This window comes from Hyperolius riggenbachi, chromosome 2 (genome assembly GCF_040937935.1).
Source record: "Hyperolius riggenbachi isolate aHypRig1 chromosome 2, aHypRig1.pri, whole genome shotgun sequence".
In the NCBI taxonomy this organism is placed as follows: Eukaryota; Metazoa; Chordata; class Amphibia; order Anura; family Hyperoliidae; genus Hyperolius; species Hyperolius riggenbachi.
This window is the reverse complement of record NC_090647.1, coordinates 502166355-502186017: the sequence shown is the minus strand read 5'-3', so window position 1 is coordinate 502186017 and position 19663 is coordinate 502166355. Positions and strand designations below refer to the sequence as shown.

General features: G+C 45.6%; 1 protein-coding gene across 1 annotated transcript; it reads right to left on the bottom strand.

The window, feature by feature from the left end:
- Positions 1-291: 291 nt before the first annotated feature.
- Positions 292-19318, bottom strand: SOD1 (superoxide dismutase 1). The gene is made up of 5 exons (XM_068270478.1): positions 19208-19318; positions 10296-10395; positions 7987-8056; positions 4104-4218; positions 292-583 (listed from the first exon to the last, which is right to left on the bottom strand). The coding sequence occupies exons 1-5, from the start codon at positions 19271-19273 to the stop codon at positions 476-478; spliced, it is 459 nt and encodes a 152-aa protein (XP_068126579.1). The 5' UTR covers positions 19274-19318; the 3' UTR covers positions 292-475.
- Positions 19319-19663: the final 345 nt, after the last annotated feature.

Below are 19663 nucleotides of genomic sequence, written 5' to 3'. Positions count from 1 at the left end.
GGCGCATTTTGGAACGCGGAAGGAGCTCTACTTGGCCGTCGACCTGGTCGGGGTCGGCCACCAGCAGCCTGCGGAGCGGTGCAGAGGGCACCTCCTGCCTGTCACAGGCTGGAGGAAGCCCCAGGTAAGTGGATGTGGGTTTTAATTTTTTTTAAACAGTCCCTGAACCTTCCCTTTAAGACACTGTAGACATTTTGTTAGCAGAGTGCAGATCCACCTTTGGCTTCAAAGTTACATTGAGGTAACACAATTCACAAATTGTACAAGATTCTCCAAATCACACAACCAATCTCCAACTTTACTTCTGTTTAATAGTAGTGCTTGAACAAAAACGAGAATTATATAAAATGACAATGCCACAGGTGCGGACAGCACTGGAGACCACTGAGCTTAGTGACAGAACCAAAGTGCAGCTAACAGAATGTGGCAATTATGCTGGGGAGAGCTGAACAAACAAGGCCACAGCAGATCATGTTTATTGACAGATTCCAACCACTCCACAAGCCAGACGTCCCCCGGCGTTGCCAGTCACAAGGCTCTCGTCGTTCCCACCTTTTCCCAAGTCGTCTTGCTTCTCATGGACCTGGAGGAGAGATTAAGTTACATTTCAGGCAGTGCTATATAGCAAAGATCAGTGATCTGCCATAGAAGCAGTTACATTTCCTATTCTAACATGCAATCGCAAAACCTGATGGCAACTGATAGTATACAGACAGCTGTACAAAAACTATTCAAACACTGATGGGCCGTCAATGTGCTTTGAAGCAGACATTGTCTTACAATCAGAAACAAGATGCCAGGAGTCAAGTTTTACATGAAAAAAAAATTAAAATAAAAGGGTGTCGTACCCAAAACGTATTAGTGGTTGTCCAATGCCTGCCAACCAGCACTTTGGGGGAAGCAGTGTTTAGGTGTCCATACATCAGGAGAGACTTTGGCACATTTATAAATTGGGGCAGACACAGCAGGCTCTGCCAATTCCCTGAAGAAGATTTCATCCTGAAAGCGGACGGGAATCAGCTTGCAATATATGGGAAGCTTCGACAAGGAGCAATTTATCTCTAATCAAATTCGATTAGAGATACAATTTGCCCATAATTGTCAGATGTATGGCTACCTAAAGCCCCATCTACACCACTTTTTTTTGGTCCGATTCGATTCAATCAGACATGTCTGATCAGGATTCGAATTGTATGGTGTAGATGGGGCTTTAAAGTCCTGAAGATATGGTCCCCTGGATCTAAGGGTTAGATCACCAGTGGGGGTGGGTATAAACAATTTTAAAGTGAACCCAAGGTGAAAACAAACAGATGAGATAAACAATCATATTTATCATCCTACTCCTAAAAATGACTTTAAGGGCCCATTCACACTAGAAGCACTTTTCTGAGCACTGATTAACGAAAAATAAAAATAAATCACCCCTACTACTGGCACCAGTTTTATACACCCCCCCCCCCCCCCCCACACACACACAAAAAAACCAAAACCTATATTAAAGTGAACCTTAAGCCAGAAAAAAAAAAAAAAAAAAAAAAAAAAAAAAAAAAAAAAAGAAGGTTTTACTCACCTGGGGCTTCTACCAGCCCCCTGCAGCAGTCCTGTGCCTTCGCAGCCACTCACTAATCCTCTGGTCCCCCGCTGCCAGCTAGTTTCGTTTTTGCTGACAGGCCCGTCAGGACTGGCCACGCGTAGCTTTTTCTGCATTCCCGACTGTAATTAGCGCTATTGCAGGCCGCAACGCGTACCTATCTATGCGTGCGTAATGCGGCAACGCGTATTTTTGTACGCGTTGCGGCCCGCAATAGCACTAATTACAGTCGGGAATGCAGAAAAAGTTACGCGTGGCCAGTCCTGACGGGCCTGTCGGCAAAAACGAAACTAGCTGGCAGCGGGGGACCAGAGGATTAGTGAGTGGCTGCGAAGGCACAGGACTGCTGCAGGGGGCTGGTAGAAGCCCCAGGTGAGTAAAACTCATTTTTTTCTGGCTTAAGTGTCTCTTTAAGGCTGTCCATATTTTCCAATATTGCCCAAGACTCACCTTGGGAGGGAGTAGTCTCTGGATCCTAAAAGAAGGCTTTGCCCATCCTCTGCAGTGTCATTCCATCACTGGGACCCCCAGACTGGCCTCCCTGTGCGCTAGCTCCATCCAAACTAGGTCGATAAAGCCTGCGCAGTAACCACCCAGCCCAGCTATTTCTAAAGAAAGCCAAGCAGGACGAGCTAGCAGGAGGTACTGATGAGCAGACTAGGAGGTCCCACTGCTGAAACAAGACTATGAAAGGAAAAGGTAGTCTCTTTAGGATCCAGAGAAGAGTACACCATGGGGTTATTGGTCTTGGCTCTCCCTATTAAGCAAGACAGTCTTGCCCAATATCTCCTTACTGACTAGGTACTAACACTGCAGGGTGGCCCACTGAGTGCACCCCAAGTGGCTGCCTCTTGCACTTTAACAGGAGGTCAGCACTATACAAATGTGCTTTTTCCCTTCAGGTACACTTTAAGCAAGCATCCTTTTTACAATACATTATGCAGCTTTAAGAGAACCTGAAGTGAGAGATATGGAGGCTGACAATTTTTAAAATGTGTTGCCTGGCTGTCCTGTTGATCCTCTGCCTCCATTTTTAGCCATAAACCCTGAACAAGCATACAGATTGGGCGTTTAACACGATTAGCTATATGCTTGTTTCACATGTGTGACTCCAACACCAAGGCCAGAAAGTTCAACAGGATGCCAGGCAACAGGCATTGTTTAAGACAATCAATATGGCAGTCTCCATATACCCTTTGCTTTAGGTTCCCTAAAACAAAAACAATTTTTAAACACTTAGCAATAAGCTAGTGCCAAAAGTCCCTATAAAGTATTGCATGGTGGTCATGTTGGGCATTGGTACTGCCTTACTTTGTCCTCCCCTTGCTGCCCTACTGCTCATCTTCAGTTCCGTTCTAGACCACCTGCCCTGCACACAAGAGACAGCCTAGGACCAACAGATTTCTGGGAATTCTGCCCTGCTCTTCTATAGGACAGGCATGTAGGTCACATATGGGTAGAGGTGTCAGGCCAGGAGCTTGTTAAAGGATACCAGAACCTAAAAGGCTCTGGTATAAAAATGGTAGATGCAGTGTGTAGGTGGTAGAAAGTACATGCTGGCCACTCCTGGTCCCCTGTGTCTGCTGCCGTTTTTTTGCTGTATACATGCCGGTGTCGCGGCGACTGTTGACCCTTTGCCCCTGGACATACTGCACCTTGTGTGCGCAGTCTGTCCTTCCCTCTTCGCCTCTAGCCAGCGCATAGTTAGAGGCTCAGAAGCACGTTGACACCTCCGTCTCCTCCATGCTGTGTGTGCGCTCCACTAAGCCAAGCTTCACATGATTAGCATGTGATGCTTGGCTTAGTGGAGCGCACACGCAGCACAGAGGAGACTGAGGTGTCAGCGTGCTTCTGAGCCTCTATGCGCCGACTACAAGCAAAGAGGGAAGGACAGACTGCGCAAACAGGGTGCAGTATGTCCAGGGCAAAGGTCAACAGTCGCCGCGACACCGGCATGTATACAGCAAAAACTGCGGCAGACAAAGGGGACCAGGAGGAGCAGCCAGCATGTACTTTCTTCCCCCTACACACCGGAGCAGTGCTTTTCGGCGCTGCTAGATTTGGGCGCAGCTGGCGCCACCATAGATAAAAGGAATCACAACTGAGCAACGCTCAGTGAGTAACGTGAGGTTTAAAAAAAAATGTTTTAATTCGGCCTACAGCAATCGCTGGAAGCCGAATTATATCATTCCCCCACTATCCATGGCAGCCTGGAGGGGGAATAGTAATTAATATGGCCCGGACTTGTGCAGCAGTATCAGCCATATACTGGCTGTATTCTGCACCTAAGTCTACCGGCGCGGATTTCAAAATGTATGCCTACACTGCATGTACCATTTTTACCAAAACCTTTTGGTTCTGGTATCCTTCAAACAGGCAAGAAGAAAAACTGATTTGTAGCTGGCTGTGTAAATTCAAACCTTGCATTTTAGAATTTAAACAATGAACAAGTACTGCAAACCATGCATACATTTGGTAGAATGTTCTGAGCCAGTTTGTGGCCCTTACTTACCACCACAGTGCGTCCAATGATAGAGTGAGGCCCGTGCAAGGATATGAGGCTGTCTGTTAGCTCAAATTCTGCTACGTCATTTTTGGCAAGAACGTTTCCAAGGTCTCCAACGTGTCTGAGGGAGGACCAGATTCAGGTTAACAACTACAAAACCAATATACATTTATTCTGTCAATGTATAGAAATACATATGGTCACTAACGGCTCTTCAAATGTGCTCACAATATAATTCCTACCATAGTCTAATGCTGGAAATACACGGTGAGATTGTTGCGCCGGATCGAGCCGCTGGCTCGATCCTGGCACATCCCCGCCAGCGCCTGGAACGATCCCCGCGGGTGCTCCTCATCTTCTGCTCATTTTCTGCCCATTGTCCGCCTGCGGGTATCGAGTGCCTCGCTGATCGGACCTGTTGGAAATCAACCGAACCATCAGCGGCTCGATTGATAAGAAATTCTCTCACCGTGTATTCCCAGCATTAGGTAAATTTTGAGAGGTGACCAACTTATTGAAGCACATACAACCTTTATGCAGGGTCTTGTTCAACCTAAACTGACTTCCACTTTCTACTCTTTGTAATGTCTTGTCATCTTATCTAACTGTATGCTGTATATTGGCTTAAATGTAACATAGTATAGATGTAACATAAGAGAAAGCCTGGTTGCCTTTCAAAAAGGAATGGACCAAGAGCCTGTAATGCAAAGAGAACTTACTACAGACCAATTGCTTTGCGGAGGTGTAACGAACATGTAGAGATGAGCATCTGTATATCCGTGTACTCAACTCCTGAAACTTTGACAACGTCTAAAAAGTTCTATCTCCTATGCGGTTGCTGTGATGAGAGTTGAGTTATCACACTTCGTGATATAGTGCCGAACGAGGGTGTAGTATTGTTGCCCCTAGCAACCAACGTATAGATTCTTACATCCGCCACATGCCTCTAGTTCTCTCCAGAATGGAGAAGCCTGTACAGGTGCCTTTCGAAATTTGTAATGCCGCTACTACCACCAAAACGTGAAGGAGTCCTTTCAATTGAGATCTCTCCAGCATGCTGGATCTCATACGAATCAATCTGTCATTCAATCCTAGTCAAATAGCTGCACATCAATGCCACAAATAAAATAATGGGAGGGCACCTCAGGTCATTGCTTGCAGACTAGCTTTAAAGGATACCAGACTTGAGACAGAGCTACTTGTGGTAAGCACAGAGGTTTGTTCATGCTGCTGCCACTAACCATTGCATGTTTATTCCAAGTCATCACTAAAACAAAAAACACCTTTCAGCTAAAGCCAAATTTCCAGAAAGGAAGAAGCAGGGTTGTTGCATCAGGTTTCCTTCCATTCCCACCTCTCTCCTGCCCCATTAAAACTGAGTTATTGGGGCAGAGTAGCGTGAATAGGAGGGTGATAGGAGCAGGGTCGTGGAGTCCGTACAAAAATCATACAACTCAGTCTCCTCAGTTTGAGGGCCTTTAATGGTGGACTTCTCTCCCCACAAAAGACCATATACAAATTACATTCCTTACTACAAAAGATCTGCAACATGTTTCGCAGGTCTCATGCCCACTTTCTCAGGCAAAAATACAAGGAGCAACTCTAAGAGTGTCCTTACATGGTATAGTGCCTAGGTGTTACATCTTTTTTTACTCCAAAAGATCTGCAATTTGTATATTACACATAATTGTGTCTTGTGGGGAGACAAGTCCACCATTAACCCCCCAATTTTAAATAATTTTTAATTTTATACTTCGTTGGAGCCTCTGTTCCTCAAAGTGATCTTTTTATCCACCTGGTGGATGGGTGTTACTACCCTTTTCTATCTACAAAGAGCAACATCTTAGCCCGAGTGGGGATGGGAAAAATCCCCCAGTGGTGCATTCAGTGGTTGCCTAGCTCAGCAACCTGTGTTTGAGTATACCATTCTATGAATTAACCCGTATACCATCGATATTACACTATGGGGCTCCGGAATCTTCCCTTTTGTCTCTGCATACTTGTTTTCTTACCTTGGGTAGCTTTGCCTTGGGTCACATGTACTGGAAGCAGTTACATGTATGGCTTTCCATTACTATGCTCAGAGCCTCATTGAGTCCTGGTGTTTTGCTGGACTTCCTGGTTTGAGGTTTAACATGCCACCCCTTGAGAGTTCATTACCCAGCCTCCACAGGCAAGTGTCAGGGGCTGTTGAAAGTACAGCCAAATTAACCTCCATGGCAGCATAATCATTTCTGGATTACAGAGAGTCTTATAGCAGTGCAATTTTTTGCACAATTGAGAGATCTCCTGCAGCCTGTCTTTACTCACCTCCCTGGAATCCAGCACTGCAATGTTCCCTCCCTCCATGTTGCACTGTAACCCTATAGCGTGATCTGTCGTCATGATGACAAACTGCAATTTCAGAGGCATCTAGAGTCTCAGATGACTGGAAGGAGAATGGCTGCTAGCATCTGGATTCCTGGGAAGGAGAGCTGAAATGCCTACTGCGTGCAATGCTTTCCATTTACCCCCCCCCCCCCCAGCAGCTATCCGGAGTCAGGCTCTGGATTACTGCTTCTGGCTTTTCCCCAGCCCTAGCCTGACTCAGGGGTTACCACCAGGGAGGTAAAAATTATTGTCCCACTATGGAGACCTTGCCTTAGCTCCAATTACAACAGCAGCCAGCACTGAAGTAGTAAGAATGCAGTGTGCAGCCCAACCAGGCAAGTACACAGTGCCAACTACTGGGTTCACAAGAACTGTATAATAGAATTAAGAAATACTTTTTGTACACAGGCAGCCAAGATCACTATATAGCCAATGAGTAGTTGAAAGACAGGTTTGTTTTTGCTGTGTGCTTATGCCAGGACTAGAACCACCATGAAACTTTAACGCAGAACTATTAAGTGTCAGGTTTCCCGGTTAACACACCTGGTTTCCACCTCCAGGCTTCTGGCACCAGAAATTATTAACGGCTGCTTAATTTAATACAGTGGTGTCAGATTTGCTGAATCACTGCAAGGCATGATGGGAGCAGATTATCTAGAAAGAGCAGTGGGTAGTTCCCTGTAAAAGCTCAGTGACACACTCAAACCTGTAGAATGTCAGTTCCTCCCTCCTAGATAGCAGTTGCACTTGAGAGCATGGGAAATGGACATGTGACCAAATCAATTTGTGGTTGCTTTAAAGCATACATGTCAAACTCTGGCCCTCGGGCCAAATCCAGCCCTCGGGGCCATTAAATTTGGCCCTCAAGTGGTTTCCCCACTTTACATTATGTTTGGATTACGCTAGACCACCAGGAAAGCTACATTGGAGGTGAAGCCCTAGATCACCAGAAAAGCCATATGGGGGTGGGGGAAAGCATTAAACACCAGGGAACTGTATATGGAAGGGACTGGGGGCCACCTGGGAACTTTATAAGGGAGGAAGGTGGCTAGTAGACATTGAGGTTGCCCCATGATTAGGTCCCAGTGTACAATTTCGGCCCACTTTGTATTTGAGTTTGACACCCCTGCTTTAGAGCAATAGGAACTGTACTGCAATAAGTTAAAGACTTACTTTTCTGGATTATGGCTTTAAAAGTTCAGGTAATTATAATGAAAATAAGTGCTACTTACCTAGGGCTTCGTCCAGCCCCAAGCTCCCAGCATGTCCCTCGCTGCAGGTCTGCCGTCCACAGCCGCTGTGCAGTTTGCTCTGAACCACGTGGCGGTGATTGACTGTGCCGCAGTACAGGCAGACCTCGGTCAGCCCGACGTCATCGCTTAGGACCGTGAGGCAGCAGTGGTGAACGGCTGACAGCAGACCTGCAGCGAGGGACATGCTAGGAGCTTGGGGCTGGATGAAGCCCCATGTAAGTAGCACTTTTCATTAGAATTGCCTGATGTTGAATCATGCCGCTTACCTCTCTGAATCTTGTGGTGCACCATGTTTCTTGCCATGTGGGTTGAAATGTGGGCCGGCACTTATACAGCCTGAAAAGAAAAGACATGCCGTCATGACTGCTAAACTAAATACTGTTACAAGCAGTTTGAGGAACTACAGTAATTACGGCATCGTCTTTACTTACTGCACCAGGTGCAGTATAACCACTTCCTGGGAAAACTTCAGTTGAAGCCCCAGGGCCGTGAATACACACCCTCAGCGATGGCAGGCCGCTGCGCGCTTCCGTTGCCGCCCGTTAGTGGGGAGATTAATGAATTGGAACGCAGTTCCCATCCATCAATCTAAGTCTCCGTGGCAATGAACGCCAGCATCTATTAGATGCCTGCTTCATTGCATCTTACTGGAGTTACACTGCCATGCATTACTTCCCAATTCACATTCCTGAATCGGAAATCATATATGACAACATCTTGTGGCCAAATAGTAAAACTATATTTAAATACATTTTAATTCCACGCATCTAAAATGAACCATTTCCCTCCCACTCTCCTATAGTACCTAAACATTTTTTTAGTTACCCTAAGGACTGAACTTTTTAAATAGGTTCAGTCAAGATGGTATATTGTTATTTCTTAATTTACGAGCTTGTAAGTAGTGATGGGCACAAAACTGAAACGCAAATTTCCAAATAAAATATTGGCGCCATACATTGTACTAGGGAAATATTTTAACCACTTCAGCCGAGAGCAATTTTCACATATAGGCGCTGCTCCCATTCATTTGCCAATAACTATTACTCCTTATCACAACTAAATGATCTATATATTGTTTTTTTCAGGACAAATTCGGCTTTTAGTGTGCGTGTTCCTTTTGTTTAGTAATCACCTTATTTTCTATGCATTTTAAAGGGAAAATAAGGGAAAAGATGAAAAAAAAAATCTATTCCTCCATTTACATCCATTATAGCTTTAAATTAAACAGTGCTGACTAAGTTAAACCCACTAATTTTATTTGCTCATCCATCCTGGTTATTGCAACATTTAGATTATGTTCCTAGCACAATGTATGGAGAGAATATTGTATTTGGAAATAAAGGTGTCTTTTTTTCCTTTCTTATTGTACACTGTCAATGATTACAAGGACTTATTTTGAAAAATAGTAATATACCCTTATGGCATACATATTTAAAAAGCCAGGTTCCTAAGGTAACAATATATGTTTCTTTCATATTCTGTCACTTTGTTTTCATTTTACAAGTCTTATTTTGGTACAGAATATGCAAAAATGTAATTTCTTTTGATTCAGTTTGTGACAAAAAAAAAAATACAGGAGACATGCGCCTCAACCCTAAAACTCTTTAAAAACTCTATTCTACTACTTATCATGGTTAAAATGATACCACATATGTCTCTTGTAGTGTTGCTAAAACTTTCCCAAGTTTGATCATAATTCTGAAAATGACTTTATATTTGATTGAGTTTGTCCCTACCTATTTTTCATGTGACATGGTTCACAGGTTTTAGACACACCAAAATGGATTCCACAACTCGTCACGTTTAAAATACCACATGTGCCTCATTTAGTAGCAAACTGGTGGTGCACTCTCCACAACAACACTGGACAAATATTTGTCCAGTTGGGCTTAAGTGGTTAAACGTGTAAATAACTGGGACAAATGAAATGTGTAGAATGTTTATTTTAACACTAAACCAAAAAAAAATGAGAAATAGTTAAGTCTCTTATTCTAATCAAAATGCATTTAGAATAAAAATTCTTAGCAGAATGTACCTCCCAAAGAAAGCCTAATTGGTGGCGAAAAAACCCAAAACAAGATAATTTCATAAGTAGGGATTAAGTTATTGGCGAAAGAATGGTAGGAGCACCGACAGGTGAAAATTACTCTGGTCCTAAAGAGGTAAAAACCCCTCAGTGGTCAATTTTCCAAAATTGCCAACTCCCGCACTGAGCTTTGTGACAGTTTCTTGTATACCTGGAACAAGAATGAAACCAGAACTCAGGAAACCACTTCAGCTCTAGAGGTCTGAAGTCTGTATGAATAGATTCACAGCTGCAACAAGCAGAGCTTAAAAAGTGAATTACCTTTTCAAAAAAGGTAACACTTATTTTACCCAAATCAATGAGAGCTTTTAGGTTTTGCCTTATACACTTTCTAGTTTTGCTTTGAAGTGGAAGCCACTCTTCCAGCCATTGAGTTCTTATGCTAGGAAAGCATGAGAAATCCAGTTTTGTGACAAGGAGAACATCACATGACATCATGATTCCCCACTTGCAGACAGTGAAAGGGTACTCAGCCATAGTAGTACCTACCATTAGTACCATCTCCATACTGGTGGATATGAAAGCCATGGTTCCCAGCAGCCAGTCCAGTAATGGTGCCAAAGATTTTTACTGGTCCATCATCTATCTCCTGCATGAAAAACAATGTTTATATAGCACTGCATATGACTGAAATACAGCTTCTTGTAAACATGCAGATTACATTTAACCACTTCGCATCCAGACCTTTTTCCCACTTGACCAAAGTAGTTTTGACAGTTATTAGTTATGCCCTTATTTAATCAGAACTAACTATCCCTACTTGAGGCAACCTACCTACACAGCACTATCTACCTATACTGGGCACTATACTAGCTATACTGAGCAACTACCTACCCATACTGGGCACTATACTAGCTATACTGGGACACACTGGGGGGGGCGCTTATATGGGGGTCAATTATATACACGGTAGAAAAAAAAAAAAAAGCTTGTGAAATTACACAGGTTGCCAGGATTTTAAGCATTACAGCACAGAACAGGAAAATGAATGCTTCTCATCCTGATTGCCACTATTTTGTCCTTAAGGTGTATCTACACTGTCTTATGATGTCAAGTTCGCATGTCTGCTGACTGGCCTACTGCTGGGAAAAACCCCAACTGGAACCCAATGCACGATGTGTGGGAGAAGGTACCCCAAGGTACGTATAGCTCGTCAACTATTCCGACTTACTTCAGATAAGGAATGACTTACCAGTAAATTACTCGTTTCATGGGACTTACCAACTTCTTCAGGGCAATATCTCAGCGTCTGTTGCAGCAAACACTAGACACTAATATATATTGACCCAAAGAAGTGGTTAAGATCTGTAAAATGTGTAGTTTGCGTCCATTAAATTTATCTTCCTTATTCATAAAGCGCTGATGTTTTCCGCATCGCTTTACAGATTATATATAGTTGTCACTAACTGTCCCTCAGTGGAGCTCACAATTTAATCCTACTATAGGATTACGTCCATCGTAATCTAGGGCCAATTTTAGGGGAAGCCAATTAAGTTATCTGTATGTTTTGGTGTGGGAGGAAACCAGAGTGCCAGAAGGAAACCCACACAGAAACGGTGAGAACATATAAACTCCTTGCAGATAGTGCCCTGGGATTTGACCTGGGACCCAGTACTGTAAGGTGAGAGCGCTAACCACTATGCCACAGGGCTGCCCCAGCCACTCATCCGAATGTTAACTCTAGTTGAGAAGAGCTGTATACACCTCTTGGGCACCTCTTCCCACTATCACCCCCCCCAACTAGGGGTTGTTTCACTGAAGTCTTATTTTAGCTTTTTTTTGTGCAACGACCACACCCAAAGAGGCCTTAGACCCATCTGCATGGTGAGAGTTCTCCACAAGACCTATCTAGCAAAAACACCTTTGTAAGTAGCATTATACTCCCTTTGGCCTGAAATACAACACTATATTAGCACTCCTGTTTTTTTCATTTTCTATCAATTGAGGATCTCTTCATTTTCCCTTGTTTTCCCCACGTCCAGTTGCAATGACTCTGGTGATCTTGGTTCAGAGGGAAGACCCTATGTCACCCAGCAACTTCAAATGCAGAAATCGCTTACAGATAGCATTCATCAGATTATCATTGATAAGGAAGGACTTCACCTAGCCCAGAGCTCAACATTCCAAGATCGCACAAAGTATTGCTGTATAAGGGTCAATATACCCATTTCTGAAGATCATGTATGCATTGGTCGCAGTACCAGCATGTCTTAATCAACTTTACACTACCATAAAGATTATGGTCACTAAAAACTGGTGGAGACAAGCACAAGATACATCTTACTACCTCCACCCATTAGGGCAGCCCCCTTCAACACCTTCAAGAAGGCCTCAAAACTCACTTTTTCACTCTGGTCCCCTACCTCTCCCTCTAGATTGTAAGCCTTCGGGCAGGGTCCTCCTTTTGTGTCCTACCTGATCATTCACCTCCATTACTGTGCACCCATGCTATGCATTTGAGTGAACCTAACTTGCCTAATCTTCATGCTCCCCTCCAGTGACTGACTAAGCATTACCTTGTACTCATACTGTGCTGTGTGATCCGATTTTCTTGTATTCCTGTTTGTCACCCCTAAATATTGTCTGTAACCTAAATTAATGTAACTAGCTGCAGCTGCTTGCTGCTGCTAAAACCAAACATCAGCAGAAGTGGCTATTAGAGTTCATACTGAATTTGAATTTCAAAAATGAACTCCATGGAACCTGAGACAAGCAACGCCTCAGGCAAGGCTGTGGACTCGGTACAAAAATCATGAGACTTCCAACTCAGACGACTCAGTTTATGAAACCACCAACCCCAAGTATCCCAAATTGCTGCGACTCCACAGCCCTGGTCTCAGGTTCCATACTACTGGGGCTTCCCCTTAAAGACACTCATCCCTCCCTGTCCTGAGTGGCTCCGATCCTCCACAATTCAGCACGAAAGCCTGGTCGAGTCGCATTTAGTCAAGCATGTGTGGCCTAGCGCACTCCCACGACATGCTCCAGTCTCTGCACAGTAGTACTGCGCAAATGCAGAATGCTCCCAGCTGCAAGAGTGCGGCAGGGGAGACAAAAAAATAAAAGCGGATCAGAGGCGAAAAAACTAACTATAGCAAGAAACATAAATAAACGCATCTTACCTAAAGTTTAGATGGTTTACACAGTAAATCTAGCTGCAAACAGCTTCAACAGTAGATGATCATTTCTTCCTGTGATACAATGAGTGCAGCCATGTTTTGCTTATCACACACAGGCAAAGCTGCTCTGCATCCACCCCTCAGCCTGTGAACTCCACCCCCCTTCATCTGAAAACAGTGTATACTGTATAGCAGAGTATATAGTATAGATGCCCAAGTCAGTATAGCTAGTATACTGTAGTTTCTCCAGCATAGCTAGTATAGTGCCCCCCCCCCCCCCAGATTGTCTTACCTCCAGCGGCCGCTTCCCCTGTAACTGTCTCCCACTGCTACACAGACTGCATGTCAGAGCAACCTACTGCGCCATTATGACAAGAGGACAGGTCACCCATCAGCGTGCATACAGGCAGTCTTCCTGTATACACGCTGATAGGCGACTTGCTGTCCTGTCATAGCAGCGCAGTGGGTCACTCTGACTGACATGCAGTCTGATTAGCAGAGGGAGACAGTTACAGGGGAATCAGCCGCCCGCCTAGATGCCAGTGCACGCTGCCCATGGCCCCCTCCTCACACAGTGGCTTCATGCCTCCGCTCTAGCCTCACTGTGCGTCTATATCAATCAGCACAGTGGGGCAGGCAAATGTAAATGAGACGTTCCTACTCGCTAGTCTCAGCTTCCATGATTAATTGCAGCATGGGACTGAACACCGAGGCGTTGGAGTTGGGGGTGCAGCGCCTGTAGTTTATACTTAATGTACTAAAAATAAGCAATTGGGGCAGAACTTGGCCGCACAGTCGATCGCACATGCTGGAAAATTTCTGGACGGGGTGGTTTGGTCGGGTGCGCAGCAGTACGGCAGCCGATATTGCGAATGAGCGACGAAACACCCGCCGCAGCAATGTATAAATGTATGCAGTTTGTGCATTTATACATTACCTGTCCGGTGTCAGCCTCCACACGCTTTCCGTCCATCGACGGGTTCCGCATACACGCTGGCGGCACATAGCGTGTGACATCAGACTATGCGCCGCTAGCGTGTATGCGGCTTACCCAGCGAGATGGACGGATGGACCCAGCGAGATGGACGGATGGACCCAGCGAGATGCTACAGGACAGGTAATGTATATATGCACTACATTACATACATTTATACATTTTGGGGGCATCGGTGGGGCGGACGGCAGCTCAGTCGATTCCCTGATTTCATGGTGAAATCGGACGGGAATCAGCCTGTAGTGAATGGGCAGATTCGATTAGAGATAAATTTGTCTCTCGGTTGAATATGCCCATACTTTTTCTAATGTATGGGCACCTTAAAGAGACTCCGACAAAAAGATCCCCTGGGGGGTACTCACCTCGGGTGGGGGAAGCCTCCGGATCCTAATGAGGCTTCCCACGCCGTCCTCTGTCCCACGGAGGTCTCGCTGCAGCCCTCCGAACAGCCGGCGACTGTGCCGACTGTTCAATTCAATATTTACCTTTGCAGGCTCCAGCGGGGGCGCTGTGGCTGCTTTCGCTCCGAAGGAGGCGGAAATACCCGATCTCAGTCGGGTCCGCTCTACTGCGCAGGCGCCGGAGACTTGCGTCTGCGCAGTAGAGCGGACCCGACTGAGATCGGGTATTTCCGCCTCCTTCGGAGCGAAAGCAGCCAGAGCGCCTGCAAAGGTAAATATTACGTCACCGCTGTACGGAGGGCTACAGCGAGACCCGAGGGACGGCAGACGGCGTGGGAAGCCTCATTAGGATCCTGAGGCTTCCCCCATCCGAGGTGAGTACCCCCCAGGGGACGTTTTAACGTTACAGATTCTCTTTAAGGAAGACCCAGGTAAGTATGGTACCCAAGACTTTTTAGAAGGCAAACCACACTAAAGGTGCCCATACATTTAAGCCATTTCCTACCGATAGACAGCAGATTCGATCACTGATCAAATCTACTGTGAAATAGATTACACAAATGTGGACCGATCGTCTGATCGGTCTAGGCGGAAAATTTTGCTTGATCGCTGGCAGCACATCATTAGTGGCGTTTGAGTCAGCAATGAGCGACACAGCAATACATTACCTGTTCCGCCGGCGCAAATCCCCGCTGACTTCTCGCTGGCTGGCCTGCTTCATCTTCTCTGCACTTCGTCAGAGGAAGTTCAAACAGAGGGCGCTCTACTGTTTGAATTTCCCCTTCACACAGGACGGGACAGGAAGTGCAGAGAAAATGAAGCAGGCCAGCCGGAGAAAGTGTCAGCGGGGACCCGAGGATTTGCGCCAGCGGAACAGGTAATGTATTGCTGCTGGCAGGGGAAGAAGGGGCAGAGAGGCAGGTGGCAGCTCCACAGATTGTGAATAGATTTCATGCTGAAATCTATTCACAATCTGTGTGCAGTGTATGGGCAGCCAATAGATCCCTCTGATTAGATTCAGAGGGGGAGGGTCTGTTGATCAATCTGGTGGCATTCGGCCAGTGTATGGCAGCATTAATTTTAATCGCTTGTGACCAAGTAAAGCATTTTTGCACTCAGTTTGCCGATTTGATGGAGGGTGTTTGAAGCAGACACATAGGCCACATGACCAGCATTTTGGGGGTCTGCAAAACAGGTGCTCTTTCTACAAATGCGGGCTAATATGCACATATGTTAGAAAGAGAAGAAAAGTTTGAAAAATTAAGAAAAAAAAAGTGACATCAGTCTTCGTGTCCATAACTTCTGTGCTCCAAAAAGCAATCTGGTATTTTCAGCCAACTGCTTTCTCTAGGAGGTGCTTGGGGCAAAGCATGTGGCAAATCCAGTCAGAACCACCTGATCTGCATACTTGTTCAGGGTCTATGACAAAGTATTTGTGGTAGAGGATCTGCAGGCAACTGGCATTGCTTAAAAGAAAAATATGGCAGCCTCCATAGACCTGAGTTCAGGTGTACTTTAAATGAAAGGTCAGGCAAATGAAGGGTAATCAAGCTCTACTTACCTGGGGCTTCTTCCAGCCCCTTGCAGGCGACATCTCACGTCGCAGCTCGGAGGTTGTCCTCTATCGCGCAGTACACTCCGGACAACGTGGTCTTTATTAACAGCGGCACTTGCACAGGCATAGTAGAAGATGACCTCACAAGGTGGGCCTCTGCACTGGTGGGGAACCCGTGCCGACAGCTGAGAGCTGAACTGTAGTGTGGGACATGGGCAAGTAGAGCTTGATTACGCTGCATTTGCCTGATATTTCCTTACTGCTGATCCTGTCTGCAATACTTGAGGACCCATTTCCACTACATGGAGTTTCAGTCCAAATATTAGAAAGCACGTATTTTGCTGATCGCCAAGACAGTAAAGCACTTCTGGAGTGAGTAATATGGAGGCTGACCCCTTCCCCTCTAACAATGCACCATTGCCTGGCTGTCATGCCAATCCCCTGCCTCTAATACTTTTAGCCATAAACCCTGTACAAGCATATGCAGATCAGATGTTTAACCTAATCTGACAAGATAAGCTGCATGCTTGTTTCACGTATGCGATTTAGACACTACTGACCAGACAGATCAGCAGGACTGTCAGGCAACTGGTATTGGTTGAAAGGAAAATATGGCAGCTTCCATAGGTCTTACGCCTCGGGTTCCCTTTAAAGTGCAAGCATGCTGCATTTTGTATGGGCATGCTCATACCTGTGTTTTAACTGATTGCATTATCGAAACGTTCTTGGGTGCATTTCTGGATAACAAGTATATGCATGCTACAAAATATATGCCACAATGGTGATCCCTAAGCCACTGCCCTAGAGCATGCAGGTGGCTCCAGCCCCCTTCAGACTGACTGATTCCTCACCATTTTCCCAGGCCACCTCGATCCTCCGCTAGGCGGCCCAGTAATCCCATCAGTTGACCCAACTTCTGGCATTCTGGCCGCACGCAGAACACTCCCAGCGGCGGGAGCGTGCGATCAGCCATGCACAGTACATGCCAACTGACTGAAATACCTGGCCAAATTGTGGAGGATCCAGGCGGAGAAGAAGGGTGGAAAGGGGCCTAGCAGCCCGTGGGAAGCCTCAGGTATTTTTTTTATCTCAAGTTTACACAAGACTGATCAATTCCTTGAAATAAAAAAAAAAAAAAAAAAAAAACCAAACAAAAAAACACAAACTACAAGATACAGCATCCCGTGACTAGACTGGTTTTAAGCAGAAACCTATAAAACTGATTTGCTGAGTGGTAGAATGCCTCAGTTAATCGATCCCCTGCAGCTCCTTCTCTGCCAGCTTACAGATTTTCCAACACATCCGACCACGCCTTTGAATAAACTGAAAAAAAAACCACAAAACAAAAGATCTAAAGTATGTTGAGCGGATATTCTATGTCCAAAAGAAAAAGAAAAAAAAAAATGCTGAGTCACTATTAGGTGGCAGATCTAGCAGTCCTTTATGCAGTGCAGGATATGATACAACATGTAGTGCCAGTTTACTATACAACTCCTTGCTTCAGATGCCTGATAAGCATGTGATCAACACTTCAATGAATACTTCATTTAGTGCCTAGTCTATAGCCTACTGTACTGTAGATTAGCAAACTAATCTGATTCTTCCTGTGTATCTTTGCTGTTCATCTTCTGTCCCTTTGACCTAGTTGCATTAGGCTGGCAATCCAGAGGACAGTGTGTGACAGGTCACTGTCTAAAGGGCTTAAAGGCCTAGCTAGAGGGGGCTGTAATCCTTTCACTGTAATCATATGGAATATGTCTGCTTCTGCAGCAGTGAGGGGCTCCAGCAACAATAGTCAATACACTGCAAAAAGGCTAGCCCAAGGTCTAGTGCCACAGGCTGAACTAGACCCTGGATTACAGCTTTATTGCAGAAAGACAACAGGATTTATTTTCAAGTTCTAACCAGTACACACTGAGCAATGCTAGTCTGCACCTTGCCAAGGGAGTAACAAAGACAGCAGTCCGCAGGTTATGCAATTAGGAAGCCCAGGAGGCATTCACTGTAGCTTAAGTAAATGACAGAGCACATTTTATGAGGAGAGCTAAAAGTTCACTAACAACTGCAAAAGCACTACAAGTTCCATTAATTCTATAACTGCAAGATAACCAGGGCTGTGGACTGGGTACAAAAATTCTTTGATTTATACCAGTTAATGGTACCGCCAAAGCCTCCATTGTCATATGCTAATGCATTTTTCTTGTTGATTTAACAGGTGTAAAGAGTCACCCAATAGGAACAAAACTGTTAAAGCACAAAAAAGTGGCTTACCTCTCCAATGAAGCAAGTGAAGTTTGACTAATAGTATTTATTTTCACAGGGCACTCGTTTCATGGGTACAGGCCCACTTCCTCAGGCCAATCACAGTACCAGGTTTCTAAAGCCAAATAGTTCAGTGCGCCTTGTTGATATAAACACAAAGACATTCCATCACTGCCAGTCTCCACACTGGTTATCCATGACTGACAGTGTACTGGGACTCCATATAGTATTAGGGTGTCCTCAGGGCCACCAGGCCCATGCAATGTGCCTAGTGATTCTTTGGGTTCCTGCAGAGCATTCTCAGCAGAGCATACTCACCTGTCTGGCACACTCCTCCTTCAGTCTGTGTGCTTCATACTTGCAGGCGCTTCACCTCTGCGATAACATGCCTGTGAAGATAAAGATGGAAGCACAAAGAGGAGCAAGCCAGCCAGTGCAATCCAGAGCAAATACTCTGCAGGGCCCCCAGAACATTGGAGAAGATCAGTGGGGTCAACCATCAGCTCTGGGGCCCTGAGGGTCAACCCAATACTATAAGGAGGAGGGGCATGCTGGGAGCTGTGGTGCTCCTATGGAGGGACATGCTGGGGGGGGGGGGGGGGGTGGTGTGTGTGTGTGTGTGTGTGTGTGTGTGTGTGTGTGTGTGTGTGTGTGTGTGTGTGTGTGTGTGTGTGTGTGTGTGTGTGTGTGTGTGTGTGTGTGTGTGTGTGTGTGTGTGTGTGTGTGTGTGTCTAAAGCAGCTACCTGGTTTAGAGGGAATGCTGCAAAGGTCAAGACCAGGTAGTCACTTTAGCAAAAGGGTTTCACAGCCACACAATGGCCAAATCATGCATCCTCTCTTCTCTGTACTGGAGAAAGCCCTGCTTCTCCCCATGTGAGCAGTTGGCTGAGCACTCCCTTTCTCTCACCTCCAAGCTCAGGCTACAAAGTGCAAAAAGCTGCGCAGCTTTCTCGGTTTGTGCACACATCGTGCAAGCAATGTGGGCGGCTGTGGACAGACAGACACACTGGGACACATGACGTGGGTGACTCTCTGCCTTCCGCCCCTGCACAGCACAGGCCACACTCACCTGTTCGAACCGCACCACGCCTGTGGTCTCCCCGTCCCCCTTCAGTATGCAGATAGCCTTCTTCATGTCTCCACCAGCTGTGACTGTGTCAGCCCTGCCCAACGCGCTCTGTTATGGAACCCGGCCTCACGTAACAACCAATCAGAGTGACGCACCGCCCAACCTGCTGAAAATAGGCGGGCACAGGGGCCCCATGTGACCCGCGAGCGGGGGAAATTGACAGAACCCCTACATTTTGGCGCTACCAATATATATACTGCTCAAAATATAAAGGAAACATTTTGACTTACTTGTGTTAAGTGTTCCCTTCTTTTTTTCAGCAGTATGTATAGTTGCATTTAATATGGGGTTTATCTACTATTTGCTTTTCACATGCTGGAGTAGACTGAACTGGAATCATATTCCAGACAGAGTACAAACGTTCCGCAGGAGACAAGCGTGATCGGCACCAATTAC